General features: G+C 48.5%; 2 protein-coding genes across 3 annotated transcripts in view; both read right to left on the bottom strand.

Moving 5' to 3' along the window:
- LOC135915318 (uncharacterized) overlaps window positions 1–18,448 on the bottom strand; it is a 78,121-nt gene that overhangs the window by 12,333 nt on the left and 47,340 nt on the right. The window lies entirely within an intron of this gene.
- On the bottom strand, window positions 1,189–4,105 carry LOC135915312 (uncharacterized). The gene is made up of 3 exons (XM_065448349.1): window positions 3,974–4,105; window positions 3,800–3,886; window positions 1,189–3,560 (listed from the first exon to the last, which is right to left on the bottom strand). The coding sequence occupies exon 3, from the start codon at window positions 3,422–3,424 to the stop codon at window positions 1,505–1,507; it is 1,920 nt and encodes a 639-aa protein (XP_065304421.1). The 5' UTR covers window positions 3,425–3,560; window positions 3,800–3,886; window positions 3,974–4,105; the 3' UTR covers window positions 1,189–1,504.

Genomic DNA, 18,448 nt, shown 5'->3' with positions numbered 1-18,448 from the left:
CCCCGTAAGCAAGCAAAAATTCAATTGTTCATCGAACCGTAGGGCAGAGGCTGCAAGCACTCAGCAAAGTGAAGCGAACAGTGCTTACATTCTTTCTAATCCCGCATACAACATAGAAAACAGCATGTCGAAAATTCTCTTCAACAAGCTCATACCCCCGGAAGCAAGCGGGAAATGCAATGGCTCGTAGCCCCGCAAGATTCATGGCTACAAAATGCATGTACATTTGTCCTCTTGACTCGCAAGAGGGCAATGACAGCGACTATGGGGATGGATGCCTGTAAAACGTACAAACGAAAGACGGAATTGTGATATCGACTGTGCATATATCCCCAGGCACACTCAAATGTGGTATGGAGTTCATGACCACGCACTTTGTATGGGTTAGCCGTGATGACACTACCTCTATGATTATCTTTGGAGACTTCAATGTGGAAATTTCACAACCAGACAAGAAATTATTCACTCAGTTGGTTCTAGAAAAGTTTGGCTTGAAGTGCCACACCAGTCCAAGTACCCCAACTACTGAACAACAGTCGTGTATGGATTTAATTTCGACTAAGATTCTCAGGTTGCAATCGAACCAGTCAGTGTGTATCGCAGCAATTAAAAAGCTAGTGTCACTGTCATTACCAAATGATGAAAATAAATACATTTACCCTTGTCTAACCGTGTGGGATGCGCTAAGCTTATCTGGTCATCCACCTTCACAGAGTGGAATGGCTCAATTTTTTCTGACAAAATGTGACGATGACAAATATTTCTGAAAATATATATTAATTCTACCTATAATTCTGGAACCACGTATACTAAAACGATGCCCACTTTAGTAAGGTATTTGCAGCCTTCCAACAAGGATGCATCAGGCTCATGTGCTTAAGTTTCATTGTTATATTCTAAGAGTTTCATTAACATTAGCTGAGGCTACCTGTATAGCACGAGCCACAACATAAGCAAGTCGCTCCTGCCGATGTCTTTAAGCCTACATTTGCATTTCAGACAACCTAAAAGCTCGGATGGCACGTATCCGTCCTCCCTGGTCGCTGTAGCAGAGCCTCAGCTGACCACACGCGATGGCAAACGAATAGCGCATACACATTTTCTATAGCTCATAACTACATATACTACTGCAGTAAAATGCAAGCACCTTTTCAGCGGTCAAGATGGACACAGTGAACACTCAAGGAGGAAGTTGGGAGGCCTCGTTTATGGTGGAAGGACGCGCTTACAATTAACATTTTCATGGCTGCAGCGAAGCAATTAGCAGCGCTACGATTCGCGGTCACAAAAACCAGCAGCAACCTCCAAGTTACAACCTACAAGAATTCGATTTTAGTTGAATGTGTACATCCTTTAGCCGCAATTAGAATTTAAGCCACGCAACATCACGACAAAAAAAAAACTCATAAATAGACGAATGCCATCAACTCTATCGCAACGTCTTCCTGTTATGTATCAAGCCCAAAATAGGTCAGTTCATCTACATTCCAAGCAACACCGCAGTTCATTCGGCAGCGCTTCCGTGAACTACCGTCGCGGACGCGCGATCATCGCACGTGCAGCCTTGTACGACGACAGCGGCGGCCGTAGGCGATGCAGTGGTCGTGCCGCCACCGCCGGCGGCTGTGGTCGGCGAAGGTACGCCGAAGTTGCGATCACGCACCACGCCCTTGACGTCGGCCCTTCCGGACTCGTCCTTCCCTACGCGCGCCGTAGGTGACGACGAGTATGCGGCAAATATCTTAGCCAGCTCCTCGACCGAACTCTCCTCGGAGCCAAGGCCGCCAGCTGCGGCTGCTCGCCGCTCAGGCACTGTGATCTGTAGAGAGCAGGCTCTGTGCAGCGTCTTGGTCGAGCCGCTGCGGCGCTTGCGCACCACCTCCGAGAAGGATGACTCCGACTCGGGTTCCTTCCACCACTCAGTCTGAATGTACTTGGAGACCATCTTTATCGGCGCGAGAAAGTCGTGCCAACAGCTCTGGATGCCACTCGCAGTGTTGGGCGAAGACGCGTTTCCAGGCCCCATTCGGCCGAGGTCGAGGTCGTCGGTGAAAGAACCCGCACCGAACGCCATGTCCAGGTATCCGCGGTCTTCTTCTTCTTCTTCCTCGTCGTCGTCACCATCATCTTGCTTCGAGACGAACGGCTCTTTCATTCCCGGGTACGTCACGTGGCCCGAGCTGCCTTTGGACGGCGCGATTTCGTTCCGTTCGGTCGGCTCTGTGCGGCTCATGCTGAAGTACACAAGAGGCACCTCGTGCACCACGACGTCCTGCGATCGCTTCTGCTTGTTATCTTCGAGGACTCCGAGCTTTGTCGCCGCATCTGGGCTTTCCGGGCGTTTGTCGACACCGTAGTCTCCTTCCTTGTTATCTAGAGCGCTGTTGACCGCACTCTTTTGGGCTTCTTCTCTGCCGGCGATAGACCGCAGCGCATGCGGCTCGACAGCCTGCTTTACCTCGGTTGGATAGGGCTGCTGCAGTGGCAGTAAGCTCGCTTCTCCCGTCGCAACATCGGGACGTCTCTGTTCGCTCTCCTTTTGACAGGTGCCTGCCGAATTCGGCTCACGTTTCCCCTCACCCTTCGACGATGAACCTCGTCGCTCCCCGCGAGGCTCGGCCAAGCCGTTCCGCTGTTCCTGTTCGTCGTCTTCGGCAACGTCGTACTTGAAAGAAGAATGAAGTTCGATACACTCCATCAGATCGTTGAGGATAGCGTTCAAGAAGGCTTTCTCATTGGCCAGCTCGGCTTGCTCCGCGGCTTCCTCGACTGTAGCCGCAGTCGACGCGCTGCCCAGCCCGGCGCCGTCAACGTTCGTCGAGGTGACGTACGCGACCACGTTGTCCGTGCCCGCGGAAGGGGCCGCTTTCGGGTCAGCAGCCGTGGCGGCGCTTCCGGCATCTTCGTTGCTGGGGAACGGCCGACCCAAGCACACGTGCAATGGATCACGCAAGATGTTGCGTCGCGACACGACCACCACGGGTTGGCGACGACCTTCCTTGCTGCGGTGACTCTTCTTTCGCCGGGATATCTTGCACCGGCTGCTGCCCTCGCTGCTATCTGAACCCGTGATGCACGCCCTGGACAAGCTTCCGCGAGCTTCAGGCGTCACACCGTCTTCGGGAGTGCGTCCCATCGACGGGTTCGTCCCCGTGCCAGGAGTGCCTACAACGGAAGAATCTGCGGTGAGGCTCTCGGATCCTGTCGCGTTCTCGTTGGCGTCGACCATCTGCTGGAGGGGCTGCAGTGCGCCGGGAGTCTCGTCGTCAGTCTTTCGCGCCGCACTGTCCTTTTCGACAACGAGTAGCGGGACCGCGTCCTTGTCGTGGACGGACGCCACGACGCTGTCGGTCGACTCGACGCTCGCCGCAGGCTTTTTCGACATACCGCTGGGCGACGTGGCACCCTTCTTCTCCTGGTTCATGTCTGACACTGCCTCTGGTGCGAGAGGACGGGCAGCACCGCGTTCTCGACTGACGAGCCTGTCTCGCGAGACAGGGCCCAACTGCGTCTCGCTGGGAACCCGTCACGGCATCCCCGAGACGTCTGCGCTGCACGGTCTGAACACCCGAGAAATAAGAAACCATACGTTGTGTCAATTGTACGAGGCGTTTAGACGTGCGCTATACGCAAAATCAAAGCCTTCACCTGCATTTGATATTGATTCTTGAGAAAAAGCGGTATAATTTACTAGCAGGCCTGCAGAAGCTGTCCTGTGCAATTATAGACGTAGCCGCAAATACCGAGAAAATCGTAGACACGTGCGAGGTAAGGACATACCTCAGAGCTTTCCACTTACCAGAAATTTGGGATCATTAAAGCCGATCAATGCTTTCAGCGCCGAGCTGGACAGTGTGGTTACAATTTCGACGTCATCTTTGTTGAGCTGCACGATATTTTTGGCACAGCAGGTGCTTCAAATGATATCGATAGGGTTTTTCCCTTAAATATGAAGACAAAGAAAAATACTGACCTTTCTTGTGGTTGTGCGCGCCGTTCGGATAGTTTTCATCTCCGTAAATATAAAATACATTCGGCCAGAGCTCAAGGGCTCGTGGCCGACTCGTAGGCGGTGATGTTCGCCCAATCCCGGAATAACTCGCCGGACCTTTGAATAAGTTTCTTCTTCTTCTTTCGGGCAGAAATTATCTACGATGACTATCTACGTATGCGAAAAGCATTCTTTTGAGGCGAAAATGAATTTATTGCACACGGAATGCGGTGCGCGTTGCTCTATGTGCACTTTATATACTTTATTAGCAATACAGATTATCATGGATGTGTAATTGGCGATGACATATTGTGATTATTATTACTATAATGAAGAGGGGAACATACCCAGTGGCAATTTTCCACTGACCCAAGTGAGGGCTGTCTCATTCCCAGGGTCGACTCTCTCCGGGTTCTGGGTATGAAGATCGAATCGAACGGCTCCAATAGCCAGACGGTACTAAAGCTCACCAAGAAAGCGGACAATGCCATCAGGTTCATAAGAAGGGTTACCTCGTCTGGTTGGTTGATGCTTTCGTGATGTGTCACTTTGCCTACGTCGCGGCCATGCCCAACTGGCAGAGGTCAGAAAGGGACAAGCCGAACGCGTTGATAAGAAACGCAGTCAAGAGAGCCCTCGGGCTTGCCATGTACACGAGCTCGGAGCGACTGATCCACCTCGGCATGCACAACACGCTAGAAGAGATAACGGAGTCACAGGAGAGGGCGAAGTTTACCAGGCTGTCTACGACCAGTGCCGGGAGAAACATACTGAGAGAGCTTGGAGTTCCCTCAACGGAAATCGAGACCAGTTTCTGCAGCATACCACGAGAACAGAGAGAACGCATTACCATTGCCCCTATTCCTCGGAATGTCCACCCCGAGCACAACGTCGGCAGGCGAAGGGTTAGGGCTAAACCCCTCCTGGAAGAGGCCGGCGCACGTGCCCGGAGTTGCCGTTCGTCGATGCAGCCAGGTACCCTGACGGAAAGGCGTTCGCTACAGTCAGCGTCGACCAAGAAGGGAAAATATTAAATTCCTCGACGGTCTGGATGACGGCGGCCGAGGTTGCAAAACAGGCCGCAATAGCGCGGGCCCTCCTAGACGAGGGGAGAACGACGATATACAACGACTCGAGATCGGCACCGTGTCGAAACCGGTCTTGCGGATCGTACGGGACAAGGAAATTAAGCAACGCACAATCGTCTTGTTCCCCGCTCACATGGGACAGATCAAGGGCGCCCCGTCCAACCTCAACGAGTTGGCCCACAGAGCTGCGCGATGTTAAGAATGGCGAGCTGCAATGCAACATTGCCACCCAGTTACGACTGGGGAAAACAACATCTCGGGAGCATCGCCGCGAACTTCTAGCCACAGCGTGACTAAAACGACTTTGTGTCGGGGAACAAGACGCGCATCCCCCACTCTCCGTCGCTTCAGCTAGGATGCGTTCGATGAAGCGGGCTTTGTGTTGAAACCGCCGCCATCCTCTAGCCTCATCGCCGTTGTGACGGAATGAGTTCGGCGGGCGAACTATTGTGCCCAAACTCCCCAGCGCGGACCTGATCTGCTACGCGTGCGCGAGCTGCCGCGGGAAAGCCGTTTTTTGTTGCTTTCCACGCGCCGACCGGGACGCAGGACAACGAGCTACCCAGAATGGCTCCGGGCTACCCGGAACGGCTCCCCTCTGGCGTCGGTTCCGGACATTCGCCCGTGGGTGCCTTTGTGTGTGTAAACTGTCCTGCGGGGTGGCGGCGAGTTTACAATGAGCAAACGAACGTTCGCGTCACCTTGTATCGCGGGAGGAACGAGTGTCTAAAAACTGCTGTGGTGCGAATGCTCGAGACACCTTCTGTTGGGCAGTCATGTTGGAATGACACTTTTCTTAAGCAGTCATGTTGGACTGACACTCTTTTCTTAAGCAGTCATGTTAGACTGGCACTCTTTTTCTTAAGCAGTCATGTTAGACTGATGCACTTTTCTCAAGCAGTCATGTTAGACTGATATAAATACTGTAAATAAACCCATATTCCTCGTTCTCGATGAGAAGCAGTTCTTCGCTTCATCAACGTCCTCAGCGTGGATAAGTTGGACGACGGCATGGGCCAGCTACCTTCGAATTCATGCCGGACTCCAATCTTGACAACGGATCACGAGCGATGGGATTGAGCCCCCAATCCTGACAACTGGCTGACAGAGGTCAGATGGACTTTGCGACATGGTGCTGTATCTGCGGTGAGTGCTTGGTTCTTGCTTTGACTCTCTAGGCTTCATTTTGTCGTTGTTCTGTTTAGAACTTTGGGGAAGCTTGATTGCTGAGTGTTAGCTAGGTTGTGTTTTCCTAGCTAGATTTAGAGAGCATAATCAAGGCAGTAAAGCAGCAATCATGGAGTTAAGGACACTGCTGAGAGACGAGTTGTTGATTGTTGGTGAAGAACTGGGCCTAAATGTACGCAAGGAAATGGTAAAATCGGAATTATTGCAGCTAATTTCGAAAAAGCAAGTGAGGAATAAATCGAAATGGGGTTTGAACTTCTGAAAAGGAGAGAAGAACGAGAGAGAAAAGAACAAGAGAGAGAGTAACGCGAGTTAAGAAAAGTGCAACTTGAACTTGAAAGCAAACGTTTGGAGCTGTCTCAAGGGAGTGAAGGCGCTCTGGGACGACCAAGTGAGGCAGAATCGTACCGCATGGACAGGCTATTAAAGCCATTTGAGGTCGGGACCGACATAGGCTTGTTCCTAAGCAATTTTGAAAGGACTTGCGAGAATATGAACTTCGGCCCGAGTACATGGCCACAGCGGTTGCTGTCTATGTTGCCGTGTGAGGCGGCGGAGGTAATCGCCAGATTGAGTGCGCAGGATACATATGATTATGCAAAAGTTAAGGCTAGTCTCCTGAAGAAATACCAGCTTTCAGCCGAAACTTTTCGGCAAAGGTTTAGGAGCACAGGCAAGAAAGATAGCGAGGGATATCCGGAGTTTGCATATAGCTTAAAGGCCAACCTAGTCGAGTGGCTAAAAAGCGCGGAAGCGTACGACAGCAGAGACATGATCATTGAATGCATGTGTCTAGAGCAGTTTTACGAAACCATCCCCCAAGCTGTGAAACTGTGGGTGGAAGACAGAGGGAATGTAAACACTGTGGAAAGGGCGGCTGAATTACCCGAAGAGTACGCAACCCGTAGAAAGTCGAACGCCGAGGAAGGAAACTGGGACGGTCGAAATGGACCGCGGAAACCGTTTCCGTTCAAAAAGGGTGCGCAGATTAGACGATCGGAGCCTGTAGACATGGCGGAAAAGCCCGCAGAAAAGAGCGAGGAGAAATTTAACGGAGAAACCGCACAAAAAGAACAGAAAAGAAAATTCGAATCCTTAGGCCAATTCGCTGTTACAAATGCCACAAACTGGGACATATAGCTGTAAACTGCGGGAAGCCTAGCGTAGTTTTCTCCTACGTGGAGGAAAAAGACGAGAATATGGAACTTTTAAGCAGAAAAGGAGATAACTTCAATACCCGAATCCGAGCTAGGCCCGAGGGACAAAAGAACAGTTGAGGAGAGGCTGCCAGCTGACAAAAGAACAGTTGAGGAGAGGCTGCCAGCTGACCAGCTCAATGACAGCGTAGCACTAGAGTGTCAAAGTTCTAGCCTGCAGGAAGAGCAAGCTGACGCACTCACAAGCGAGACAGGGTCTTTATTATCACCGACCTCAAAGAACTTTGATCAGCTCTTACGTGTGGATAGAGAGTCACTGGCAGCTGAGCAAATGAATGATGAGAGCTTAGCTAAATTACATGACACAGCTAAAGCAGGTATTGCTAGGTGCAACGTGACGATACATGAGAGAGGAGAATTGTTGTATCGGCATTACAGAGATCGAAAGGGTAGGATTTTAGATCAGTTAGTCGTACCTACTAAGTATAGGGAGGACCTTTTGAGTCTCTGTCATGGAAATGGGTGGTCCGGCCACCTAGGCATAAACAAATCAAAGGAAAGATTGCTTATTGAATACTACTGGCCTGGCTGTTTCAAAGACGTAGAAAACTTTGTAAGATCATGCGACGCCTGCCAGCGTTCTGGTAAACCAGGAGAGACATGGAAAGCTCCACTGAAGGTAGTGCCCTTAATGACAGAGCCTTTCAGACGACTTGTAATAGACACGGTAGGGCCTCTTCCAAAACCAAAATCGGGCTACAGGTACTTGTTTACCATGCTGTGTCCGGCTACCAAGTTTCCAGAAGCAATCTCTTTGAAAGAGCTCAGCTCCACCGAAGTAGTAGACGCGCTTTTGACAGTGTTTCCACGAGTTGGGTTTCCAGCCGAAATTCAGGCAGATCAAGGGTTAGTATTCACGAGCGCACTGACTTCCACATTCTTGCAAAAGTGCGGGGTACAGTTAATACACAGTTCTGCCTATCACCCTCAGTCAAACAGTGTAGAGAGGTGGCATTCGGTGCTTAAGCGAGTTTTGCGTGCGCTCTGTTACGAGCATAAGGAGGACTGGGAGAACTGCCTGCCGGCAACTTTGTTTGCTTTGCGAACGGTTCCACATGAAGCGACAGGGTTCTCACCAGCAGAACTAGTGTATGGGAGGACACTCCGTTCTCCACGGAGAATGTTAAGGGAGATGTGGGAGGAAAGAGGGGAGAGTCCAACAGTGGTTGAATACGTGCTAAATTTACTGGAACGGCTAAGCGCAACCCAAGAACTAGTCGGAAAGAACATGGGAATAGCTCAAAAGAACGCCAAATTCTATTACGACAAGAATGCGAGGCTTCGTACGTTTAACGCCGGAGACCAGGTAATGATCCTCAAACCTTCAAGAAAGAACAAGCTTGAAGTTCACTGGGACGGGCCCGTTAAAGTGTTGCACAAACTTTCAGATACTAACTATGCTCTGAAAATTCCCGGTCGCAGAAAGGAGGTGAGGATATATCACTGCAATTTGATGAAGCCGTATATAGAGCGGAGCGGAGTCGTTAACTATACCATCAAAGAGCAGGATGGCACTAGTACCAAGTTTGAAGAGTATAGGGCGACCTCCAACTCTGAAATCGGCCTAGAAGAAGTAGTAGAACACTCGGTAAGCTCGCACGCTCTAAGACCCGAGCAGCTAGATGAGCTAAATGAGGTGTTAGGGGAATATCTCGACAGATTCAGCGATCGGCCAGGTAGAACCGAACTAATAGTGCATGAAATTGAGCTGACATCAACCGAACCAGTAAGATCAAAGCCTTACAGGGTGTCTTCAAGACAGCGAGAGATTATGGAGGCAGAGATACAGCGCATGCTAGAGTTGGGAGTTATTGAGCCCGCTGAGAGTGACTACATGTCACCGCTAATACTGGTAGAAACCCCTAACGAGGACCCTCGTCCGCGTGTTGACTACAGGAAGTTAAATGCCATCACTAGGGATCAGCTGCACCCGATACCCAACATTGAGGATCGAATTAAAAGAGTTAGCGCTGCTAAATACATTTCAACTATAGATCTCGTGCCGGGGTACTGGCAAGTTCCCCTTTCAGAAAGTGCCAGCCGCTATGCCGCATTCATCTCACCTGTAGGCACTTTTCGCCCTCTCGCACTCAGCTTCGGGCTGAAGAACGCGCCGTTTAGCTTCTCTAAGTTAATGCATATTCTTCTAGAAGACTTGCAGGAGTTCGCCTTGCCCTATCTTGATGATGCAGCAATTTTTTCGTACGGCTGGGAACAACACGTATCGCACCTCAAACAGGTGTTCTCACGGTTGAGGGAAGCCGGCTTAACGATGAAAGCGGAAAAGTGTAGGTTTGGTTGTTCACAGGTTACTTATCTGGGCCATGTTGTCGGCCAGGGCATGAGACGGCTGGCCGAGCAGAAAATAGCTACGATTGGAGAATTTTCTCGGCCGCGCACGAAAACAGACCTTCGTTCATTTTTGGGACTTGTGGGGTACTATCAACGGTACATTCCGAATTACTCGCAAATGGCAAGTCCATTAACGGACGCCCTACGAAAGGGAGCACCGAGTAACGCACACTGGGATAAGGACAAAGAGAATGCTTTCCAAAGTTTGAAAACGCTATTGGTTTCTCGCCCTGTGCTTCGCGCGCCACACTACACAAAGGAATTCATAGTTCAATGCGAGGCAAGCGACAGAGGTATGGGCGTGGTACTTAGTCAGGTCGGCGATGATAACGAGGAGCATTCTAACCTCTATGCCAGCCGTAAACTAAATGAAAGAGAGGAAGCCTACAGCGCTTCAGAGAAGGAATGTGCTTGTTTAGTTTGGGCCACCCAGAAGTTTTCGTGTTACTTGTACGGAGCGAAGTTCATCTTCGAGACCGACCACTGTCCTCTGACGTGGCTCAATCAAAGGTCACACAAAAATGGTCGCTTGCTCCGATGGAGCCTCACTCTCCAAGAGTACAACTTCTCTGTTAGATATAAGAAGGGAAAGTTGCATAGCAATGCGGATGCATTGAGCAGGCTAATTTGAATTCTGCGTTTGAGGGTCCCGCCTAAATTTTAGGGTTACTAGTGTTAATTTTATTAAGCGAAGATGCCCTCTCATTTAGCAGGATTCCCTCCACGATTGCTGAATTTGTCAGCAGGAATTTGCTTCAGAAATTGGCATAGCTAAATGCAGCATCTTTTTTTTTGTTTCTGCACTTATGTTGTCTTTTTTTTTTGAGGCCTAGCGGGTCTAAAGTGAGAGCCAATGCACGTCATCTCGGCGCAGAGCCGTGTTGTGGGATTCATTCTGCAGTTGCCTGTCCTTGTTGGATGTTTTGGGGCGGTGACATCAATACACAAGTGGTCGCTGCGAGCCAAGACATCAATCCCCCCCTGACCACCAGCCGTTCTCTTCCTGCCTAGCGGTTGTCAGCGCTAGACAGTCGAAATTTTTCGGGCCATGGAGGCGCTGTTAAGAATGGCGAGCTGCAATGCAAGATCGCCACCCAGTTACGACTGGGGAAACTACATTTCGGGAGCATCGCCGCGAACTTCTAGCCACAGCGTGACTAAAACGACTTTGTGTCGGGGAACAAGACGCGCATCCCCCACTCTCCGTCGCTTCAGCTAGGATGCGTTCGATGAAGCGGGCTTTGTGCTGAAACCGCCGCCATCCTCTAGTCTCATCGCCGTTGTGACGGAATGAGTTCGGCGGGCGAACTATTGTGCCCAAACTCCCTAGCGCGGACCTGATCTGCTACGCGTGCGCGAGCTGCCGCGGGAAAGCCGTTTTTTGTTGCTTCCCACGCGCCGACCGGGACGCTGGACAACGAGCTACCCAGAATGGCTCCGAGCTACCCGGAACGGCTCCCCTCCGACGTCGGTTCCGGACATTCGCCCGTGGGTGCCTTTGTGTGTGTAAACTGTCCTGCGGGGCGGCGGCGAGTTTACAATGAGCAAACGAACGTTCGCGTCACCTTGTATCGCGGGAGGACCGAGTGTTTAAAAACTGCTGTGGTGCGAATGCTCGAGACACCTTCTCTTGGGCAGTCATGTTGGACTGACACTTTTCTTAAGCAGTCATGTTGGACTGACACTCTTTTCTTAAGCAGTCATGTTGGACTGACACTCTTTTTCTTAAGCAGTCGTGTTACACTGATGCACTTTTCTCAAGCAGTCATGTTAGACTGAAATAAATAGTGTAAATAAACCCATATTCCTCGTTCTCGATGAGAAGCAGTTCTTCCCTTCATCAACGTCCTCAGCGTGGATAAGTTGGACGACGGCATGGGCCAGCTACCTTCGAATTCATGCCGGACTCCAATCTTGACAACGGATCACGAGCGATGGGATTGAGCCCCCAATCCTGACAGCGAGGAGTCGTCGACCGCGTAGGTATCGGGAGGCGCGGCGCTGAGGGCCACCCAGACAATACAGATCCCTCTTGCCTCGTACAACGAACTCACAAAGTACTTTTATCTGGGCAGGCGGAAGCCGCCGCACAGTAAATTGAATCGGCCTCAAGCATTGACACTGAGACTCTTGCAAGTCGAGGCATACCCTAGCCCCGCCCTATTGCACCGGATCTATCCTGAAATTCAAACGTCATAATCTGGCACCCTTTGCTCAGACCTTGCCAACTTGTATCATATGCTCTGGCGGTGTTACGGGGCGACGAAGATGTTACGACGTCCAAGTGGGAGGCTGCCTTACGCCGTCCCAATTTTGAAACCCAACTATGGGCGGTCCAACGGACCCGCGACATGGCGGGGAGGCTAGGTCTTTCTGTCCCGACGTGGGAAGAGCCCGCTACGTGCTACTGCACGTCCTGATAAACTTCATTAAAGTTTTTTCCATCCATCCATCCAAGTTGCCGTCAAAGAGGTGCATTTAAAAGCGGCACATGCCGAGTGACAAGTTGTTTTCGGACTGCGCTGTCTTCGGGATTGGCCCGCATTTTTCCTCAGATAGCTAGATAGCCGGAAAGAAAACGGGTTTGGCAATTCCAAAACTGCCATTCGCCTTAATATGATTGACCGTGTCAGATTAAGTTTACTATATACTTTTGCTTGTAGGAATCAATCTCACATTCACGAGGATATTTGCACAGAGCCTCTACATTGGTGTTTCAATCAGCACTTCGAGTGACGACTATCCTTTGCAGTAAGCATTCTTCTTAATAAACAACCGTAGCGGAACATGCAGTGTATAACAGAATATCGAGACATACCGAGCGGAATGAATTATTCCCGTACAATTTGGTGGGTTTCAGGTTCTTGCTTTCCACGCAAGATGTCATGCTCCTGCTCAAAACACACATCATCGACTTTCAAAGCAAAGATGTAAAAGGGGTCCTCGCAGTGGATCTAACCAAGGCCTCCGATATAATTACACATGACTATATCCTTAAGGAGATATCGACCTTGAACTTAGGAGTTAAATTCTTATCCTTCGTTGAATGCTTCCTCGAGAGCAGGACGGCGTCCATAAAGTTGAGGCAATCAGTCTCGGAGTCTTTCACACTCGGAAAAAGGGGTACTCCCCAAGGGGCAGTTATCTCACCCCTTCTGTTCAATATAGCAATGCGCAAGTTGTCGGAAAGCCTTGCAGCAATTCCTTATGTAGGCCATGCATTATATGCTGACGACATCACAATCTGGTGTCCCGGATGATTGGAGGCGACGGTCGAACAAGCTTGACAGGAGGCTCCGGATGTTACAGAGCCTTTCTTGGAAGGTACGGGACTGGCACTCTCGCCTGGAAAGTCATAGCTCCTGCTGTACAGACAGGCTAGACGAGGTGCTAGGGGACTCAACCCACTCGATTAAGTGCCCCTTAGCGTTCGTACCAGGGATGGGCACACCATCCCTAGAGTAGACTCTATCAAAATCCTGGGGCTTTCATTAGACTCAAGGGGCTGCAACGCTAAGACTATAGTCCATCTCACCACGAAAACGGAGAACATTCTCAGATAAATTATCCAACAAGAAAGCTGTTGGATGATGTTGGATGAAAAAAGAACATATGCGGAGACCTTTGTAGACGAGGCGCGACACTCCAACAATAAACGCGGCATAGGCGAGGATATACTCCTTATTGCTCACCATGCTTTCCTCAAGAACCATGTCATTTACATAGTCGCGGCGCTCAATAGGACCAACACGGAGATAAATTAGACGCGCTCATGCGCAAAAGTGTCAAAAGGGTGCTGGGCGTCCCAATAACAGCTAGCACAGAGAAACTCATGGCGCTGGTAGTACACAGCACAACTTAGGAATTAATCGAAGCACAAATATCAGCACAAATTATTAGATTATACTCCAAAACAGGCGGAAGACTGCTGGTTGAAGCAGGCCTCCGTCCTAGCTTCAATCAGGGGGAGGCCACGCAACTTGATAATCACGCAAAGAACTCCTTTATTGAAGACCCTTTTCCAAGAAACGTCCACCCCCAACACAATATAGATCGAAGGTTAGCGAGGGCTTTCTTAAAGAACATATGCGGAACGGAGACCTTTGTTGACGAGGCGCGACACTCCAGTGCCAACAAGCTTTCCCTAGCAATAATCAACGACAGGGGAGAACTCCTCTTGGCAGCCTCGCTGAAGACCTCCTCGGTCGGTGTGGCGGAACAGGGTGCTATAGCTCTAGCATTACTTCACACAAAACACACTACGGTGTACACGGACTCCCGATCGAGCGGTCGTTAAAGCGTTCGCATCGGGATTGATAGCCAAAGAGGCAGCCAGGATTCTCAACGGAAAACCCCCCTTTGACATTATTCATCACATAGCCTGGTTGCCAGCACACATGGGACCAGACGTATTACCCGGTCACCTGAACCCCAATGAGATAGCCCACGACCGTGCACGAGGTTGCATATGCCGCGATAGGACGGTGTCTCGGGTTAGTTCGGGAGACCTCGCCCACAGTGTTCTTCCAGTTACACTTCAAGAAATCCCATCACACTACAGAAGGAATAGGCAGAGTTTTCCCCTCCCTCATCATAAGCTCAACAGATCACAATCTAGCACGCTCCGCATGCTCTGGACGAGGTCCTACCCTCTAGGGGCTTTCTGAACATGCTCCACCCCAAAATTGATCCACTCTGCTCAGATTGTGGCACTGAATTTCGCTCATTAAATCACACGCTCTGGCAGTGCACTGTGTTACAGGATTTACCAAGAAGACTGGGCGAAGGCCATTATAGAACTCAGGCAAGACGTCCAGCTCCTGGCTGTCCAGAGGGCCCGCGAACGAGCGGAGAGGCATAGCCTCTTTGTTCCGACATGGGACTAGCCAACGGTTCGGCAGGGACCTACCTACCAGGCCCCCTGCCCAGCTCCTCATGACTTCAATCAAGTTTACTACTACCTATACATCAGAAATCAAATTGAAACTTCACATACCCCCCCACCCACCCCAATATATAGGTTATCCTTACAAATATTCACATGTTAATAAGAACAAAGTGCGCAGGTGTTCTAAATATGGCGTGTTTCTAACAAGACAGGAAATGTCGTAGACAATACTAAATTCAAGCTTTTTACACATGCACAAGTTCTGTTATGTTTTTTTGAGTTCGATCCGCAAGAAAAATACGAAATCTCTTTTACAGACGTAAATGATGGCTGCAAAAGTAAATGTAAATAGATCGTGGAGCCATTTTTTTATTCGTTGCAGCACTGTTACAAAAGCAGTTTTGGCAACCTTGCAAAATTTGTCCAAAAATAATATTTTGTTCAACATAGCTTTCTTTATGTGTGCGTGCGCTTGTGTGTAAGGTCAAGGGGGTCAAGTGACGAAATTTGTTTGTGCGCGTGTATGTGCACGCACGCACACGCATTTGTGTGCCGGGAGAGGCAAGAATAAATAATCGCGAGGCGTAAGGAGAAATATTTATGCCATTTTTCTTTCCCGCTGGTTTTCTTTTTTCTTGCGCATTCGATCTGACCTCAATTGTTTATCAATTTAATTAACTGAAGATTCCTCTCTCTCGATCCAACTTCGTTTTTCTTTTCTTTTTTTTAAGGCTCTCTGGTAACTGTGTGCACCGATGCATTAATTTTCTCAGTCTCATTTTGATTCGCAAGTTACTCAATTTAAAATCATTTTTGAACCGCCAACATCTTGGCCTGTCCGCCTTAGGGGGTAAATGTCATTGCTTGGTAATTGGGAACGAGAACATCAAGAACAAGCCGACTATAGTTACACGGGTCAATCCCTCTAGTAGCAAATCAAGAAGAAGCCGAGTTCCCGAGTACTGGTTTGGATACATGACAATTTTCGACGTCATAATTCAGGTCGAATTACTTTTCTACGTGGGCCGTTCTCTTCTTCATTAGACCTGCCTTTCTCGTCAGCTCATATGTTTATTTCATCTTGGAACACCTTTGACAATGGAACAAGTAGCGATCACTTACCCATTACGTTTGAAATTTTGCTTCACGTCAGGCTCCTATTGTATGGCAAGGACGCCTCATTAATTATAAAGCGTATAAATCTGCTATAAATGCAGGTTTATCAGCGCTGACCACTTGTGATGAGCCACGGAGCGCTGACTCTGTGGTATCGCTTTTAAATTCTGCTATTCAGCCCGCTGAGATTGCGGTTAAGTCTGGCAGCTCGCTGCCAATCTCATCTTGGTGGAATGAGGCTTGCACACGGGATTATATACGAAGAAAAAAAAGCAGCGTGGAAAGGTCGCCAACATAATAATTCACCGAAACATTGGTTGAACTATAGATTCTGCGCAGCTGTGTTCAAAAGAACGGCGGCGATAGCTAAAGACGAACAAAAAAATGCGCTACATTCAACTTTGTCGAAACCAGAAAGAAGATCGGCACTATTTAGGTTTTTACGAAACAAAAAATATGTTCAACAGTCTATATGGTCCTGTTCTGCTATGCTATCCCCCAAAGAAGTGGCGCGTTCCCTAAATAAGATCGCGAAAGGGCTTGAAGCACGCTTTTCTTCACAGTGTCTCAGACCTAGTAGGTTTAAAAGTTCGACATCTGAGTTATATAAAAGTTTCCATGTCAGAATTATCCGATGTCATCTTAACAACACATCAATCGGCTCCTGGACCACACGGTATCATAACTGCTATGATTAAATTATTGTTTAACGCTTTCCCAAATGCACTCTTGAATGTAGTTAACTGCTCACGATTTGGAAAACATATTTAGCGCCAGCGAACAAGGACAAAAGGGAGACAACACCACAGTGCGCATTGTGGTGTCGTCTCCCCTCTCCTTGTTCGCTGGTGCTAAATATGCTTTCCAAGTCAGTTTACCAACACGTCTAAAAAATGACAATGTTCACTACAATATACATGGATCCCAACCTCTTGGAAAATTGCAAAAATCGTGCTACTAAAAATTAAAAGCCCGGATAAATCTTGGACAACATTTGGATATTGCCCTTACTTCGAATCTAGTCACAACTGTAGAAAAACTAATCCATGTCCCGCTCAATCACTTCACTTTTCAGGGCATTCTGAGCTCTAGACAAATAGGATTTAGGCCTCAACGTTTCATATGGTCAGCTCACGTTCATTTAGAAAGCAGCATTCGACTCGCCGGACTATCAGGAGACGTATAAGCATAGGTAACTTCAGATATTGCTTAAGCATATGACAGTGTCGAACATGGAATTTTAATTTCTAGGTTAGTAAGACGTGCTGTTCCAGATTATTTAGTGGCCTGGATACAAGGGTTCCTTTCGGGTAGAGAATTCTTTTGTGTCAAGGATGGGGTGACATCGGGTACCTATAAACATATGAGAGGCGTACCCCAGGGATCAGTTCTTTCACCACTTTTGTCTAATATTGTGTTATCTTCTGTCCCAGCTCATCAGGATGTGCAACTCTATCTCTATGCTCATGACATTGCATTTTTATCCACATCACAGGATATACATTGCGTTATACCAAAGTTTGCAATCATATTTATCTGAACTAGAGTCCTGGCTGGACGTACTGACCTTTTCGCTTAACGTCAAGAAATGCTCGTTACTTGTGTTTCCATTGTCAAATCCCGTTTTTATTTCTCCTCATTACCGAAATTAATTGATACCGCAAGTTGCAGCCTTGAAGCACTTAGGGATGAGTTATCATGGTAAGCTAAACTGGCAGCAACAAATCGAATCAAATGCTAGAAAGGGGGAACGTGCAATGGCATTGTTGCGCCGGTTCAGTAATAAAAACACAGGGATGCGTAGAGCTACGTTGCTTATGATTTGTAAAGTTTACGTCCGCCCCATTCTCGAATTTGGCTGTGTTCTTTTTTCAGGATGTGCAGCATCCAAACTACGACTTTTAATATTTCTTGAAAAACAAGCGCTACGCCTCTGGCTTGGGCTGCCAAGTTTCGTGGATAACAATGTACTTTATTTGGAGTCTGGAATTATTCCGCTTGAATCTACATTTAAGCAACTTACTATCCTGACCTTCCTGAAGCTTTATGATGTATCCCTCTTCCATTTGCGACCCGTTTTCATCAATTCTCCCGAATTATTTTTCATATCAGGTTGGCGACGTTACTAACAGCCACAGGTTGTTTTTGTTCAGAGGCTGTTATCGTAACTTCCTAAATATTAGTTCCAGAAACTTCCTAGAAATAGTTGCAGCGAAGCAACCATTTCATTTCAGTTCAATAAGGAATTAGGCTTTCGCCATTCCACTATAATAGGCGAAAAAAAACGTATAAAATTACGCGCTAATAATTTTATTTTTGTGGTTACCGCATTACTTGGGTAACAAGAAAAGTTTGAAGTACGAATTATTTGCAGCCTCGCGGAGGAACATTGGCTGGTGGTTATGAGGGCGTGGGCTGGGCTTCATTGCAGACTTAAGTTATATCCTACTATAGTAGCGTTTTTTTTTATTTAGCTCTGGAAGAATTATAGAGAAATATATATTTGCGGAACAATCACAGTTGTTTTGGATCCCTTGTTTACTGCTCTACCAAGGGCCAAAACCGACTGGTACTGTTATTTGGGAAGTTGAGTAACGATGCGTGGTAC

This window comes from Dermacentor albipictus, chromosome 1 (genome assembly GCF_038994185.2).
Source record: "Dermacentor albipictus isolate Rhodes 1998 colony chromosome 1, USDA_Dalb.pri_finalv2, whole genome shotgun sequence".
Classification (NCBI taxonomy): Eukaryota; Metazoa; Arthropoda; class Arachnida; order Ixodida; family Ixodidae; genus Dermacentor; species Dermacentor albipictus.
The sequence above is the reverse complement of the archived record's forward strand: the minus strand, read 5'-3'. Positions and strand labels throughout refer to the sequence as shown.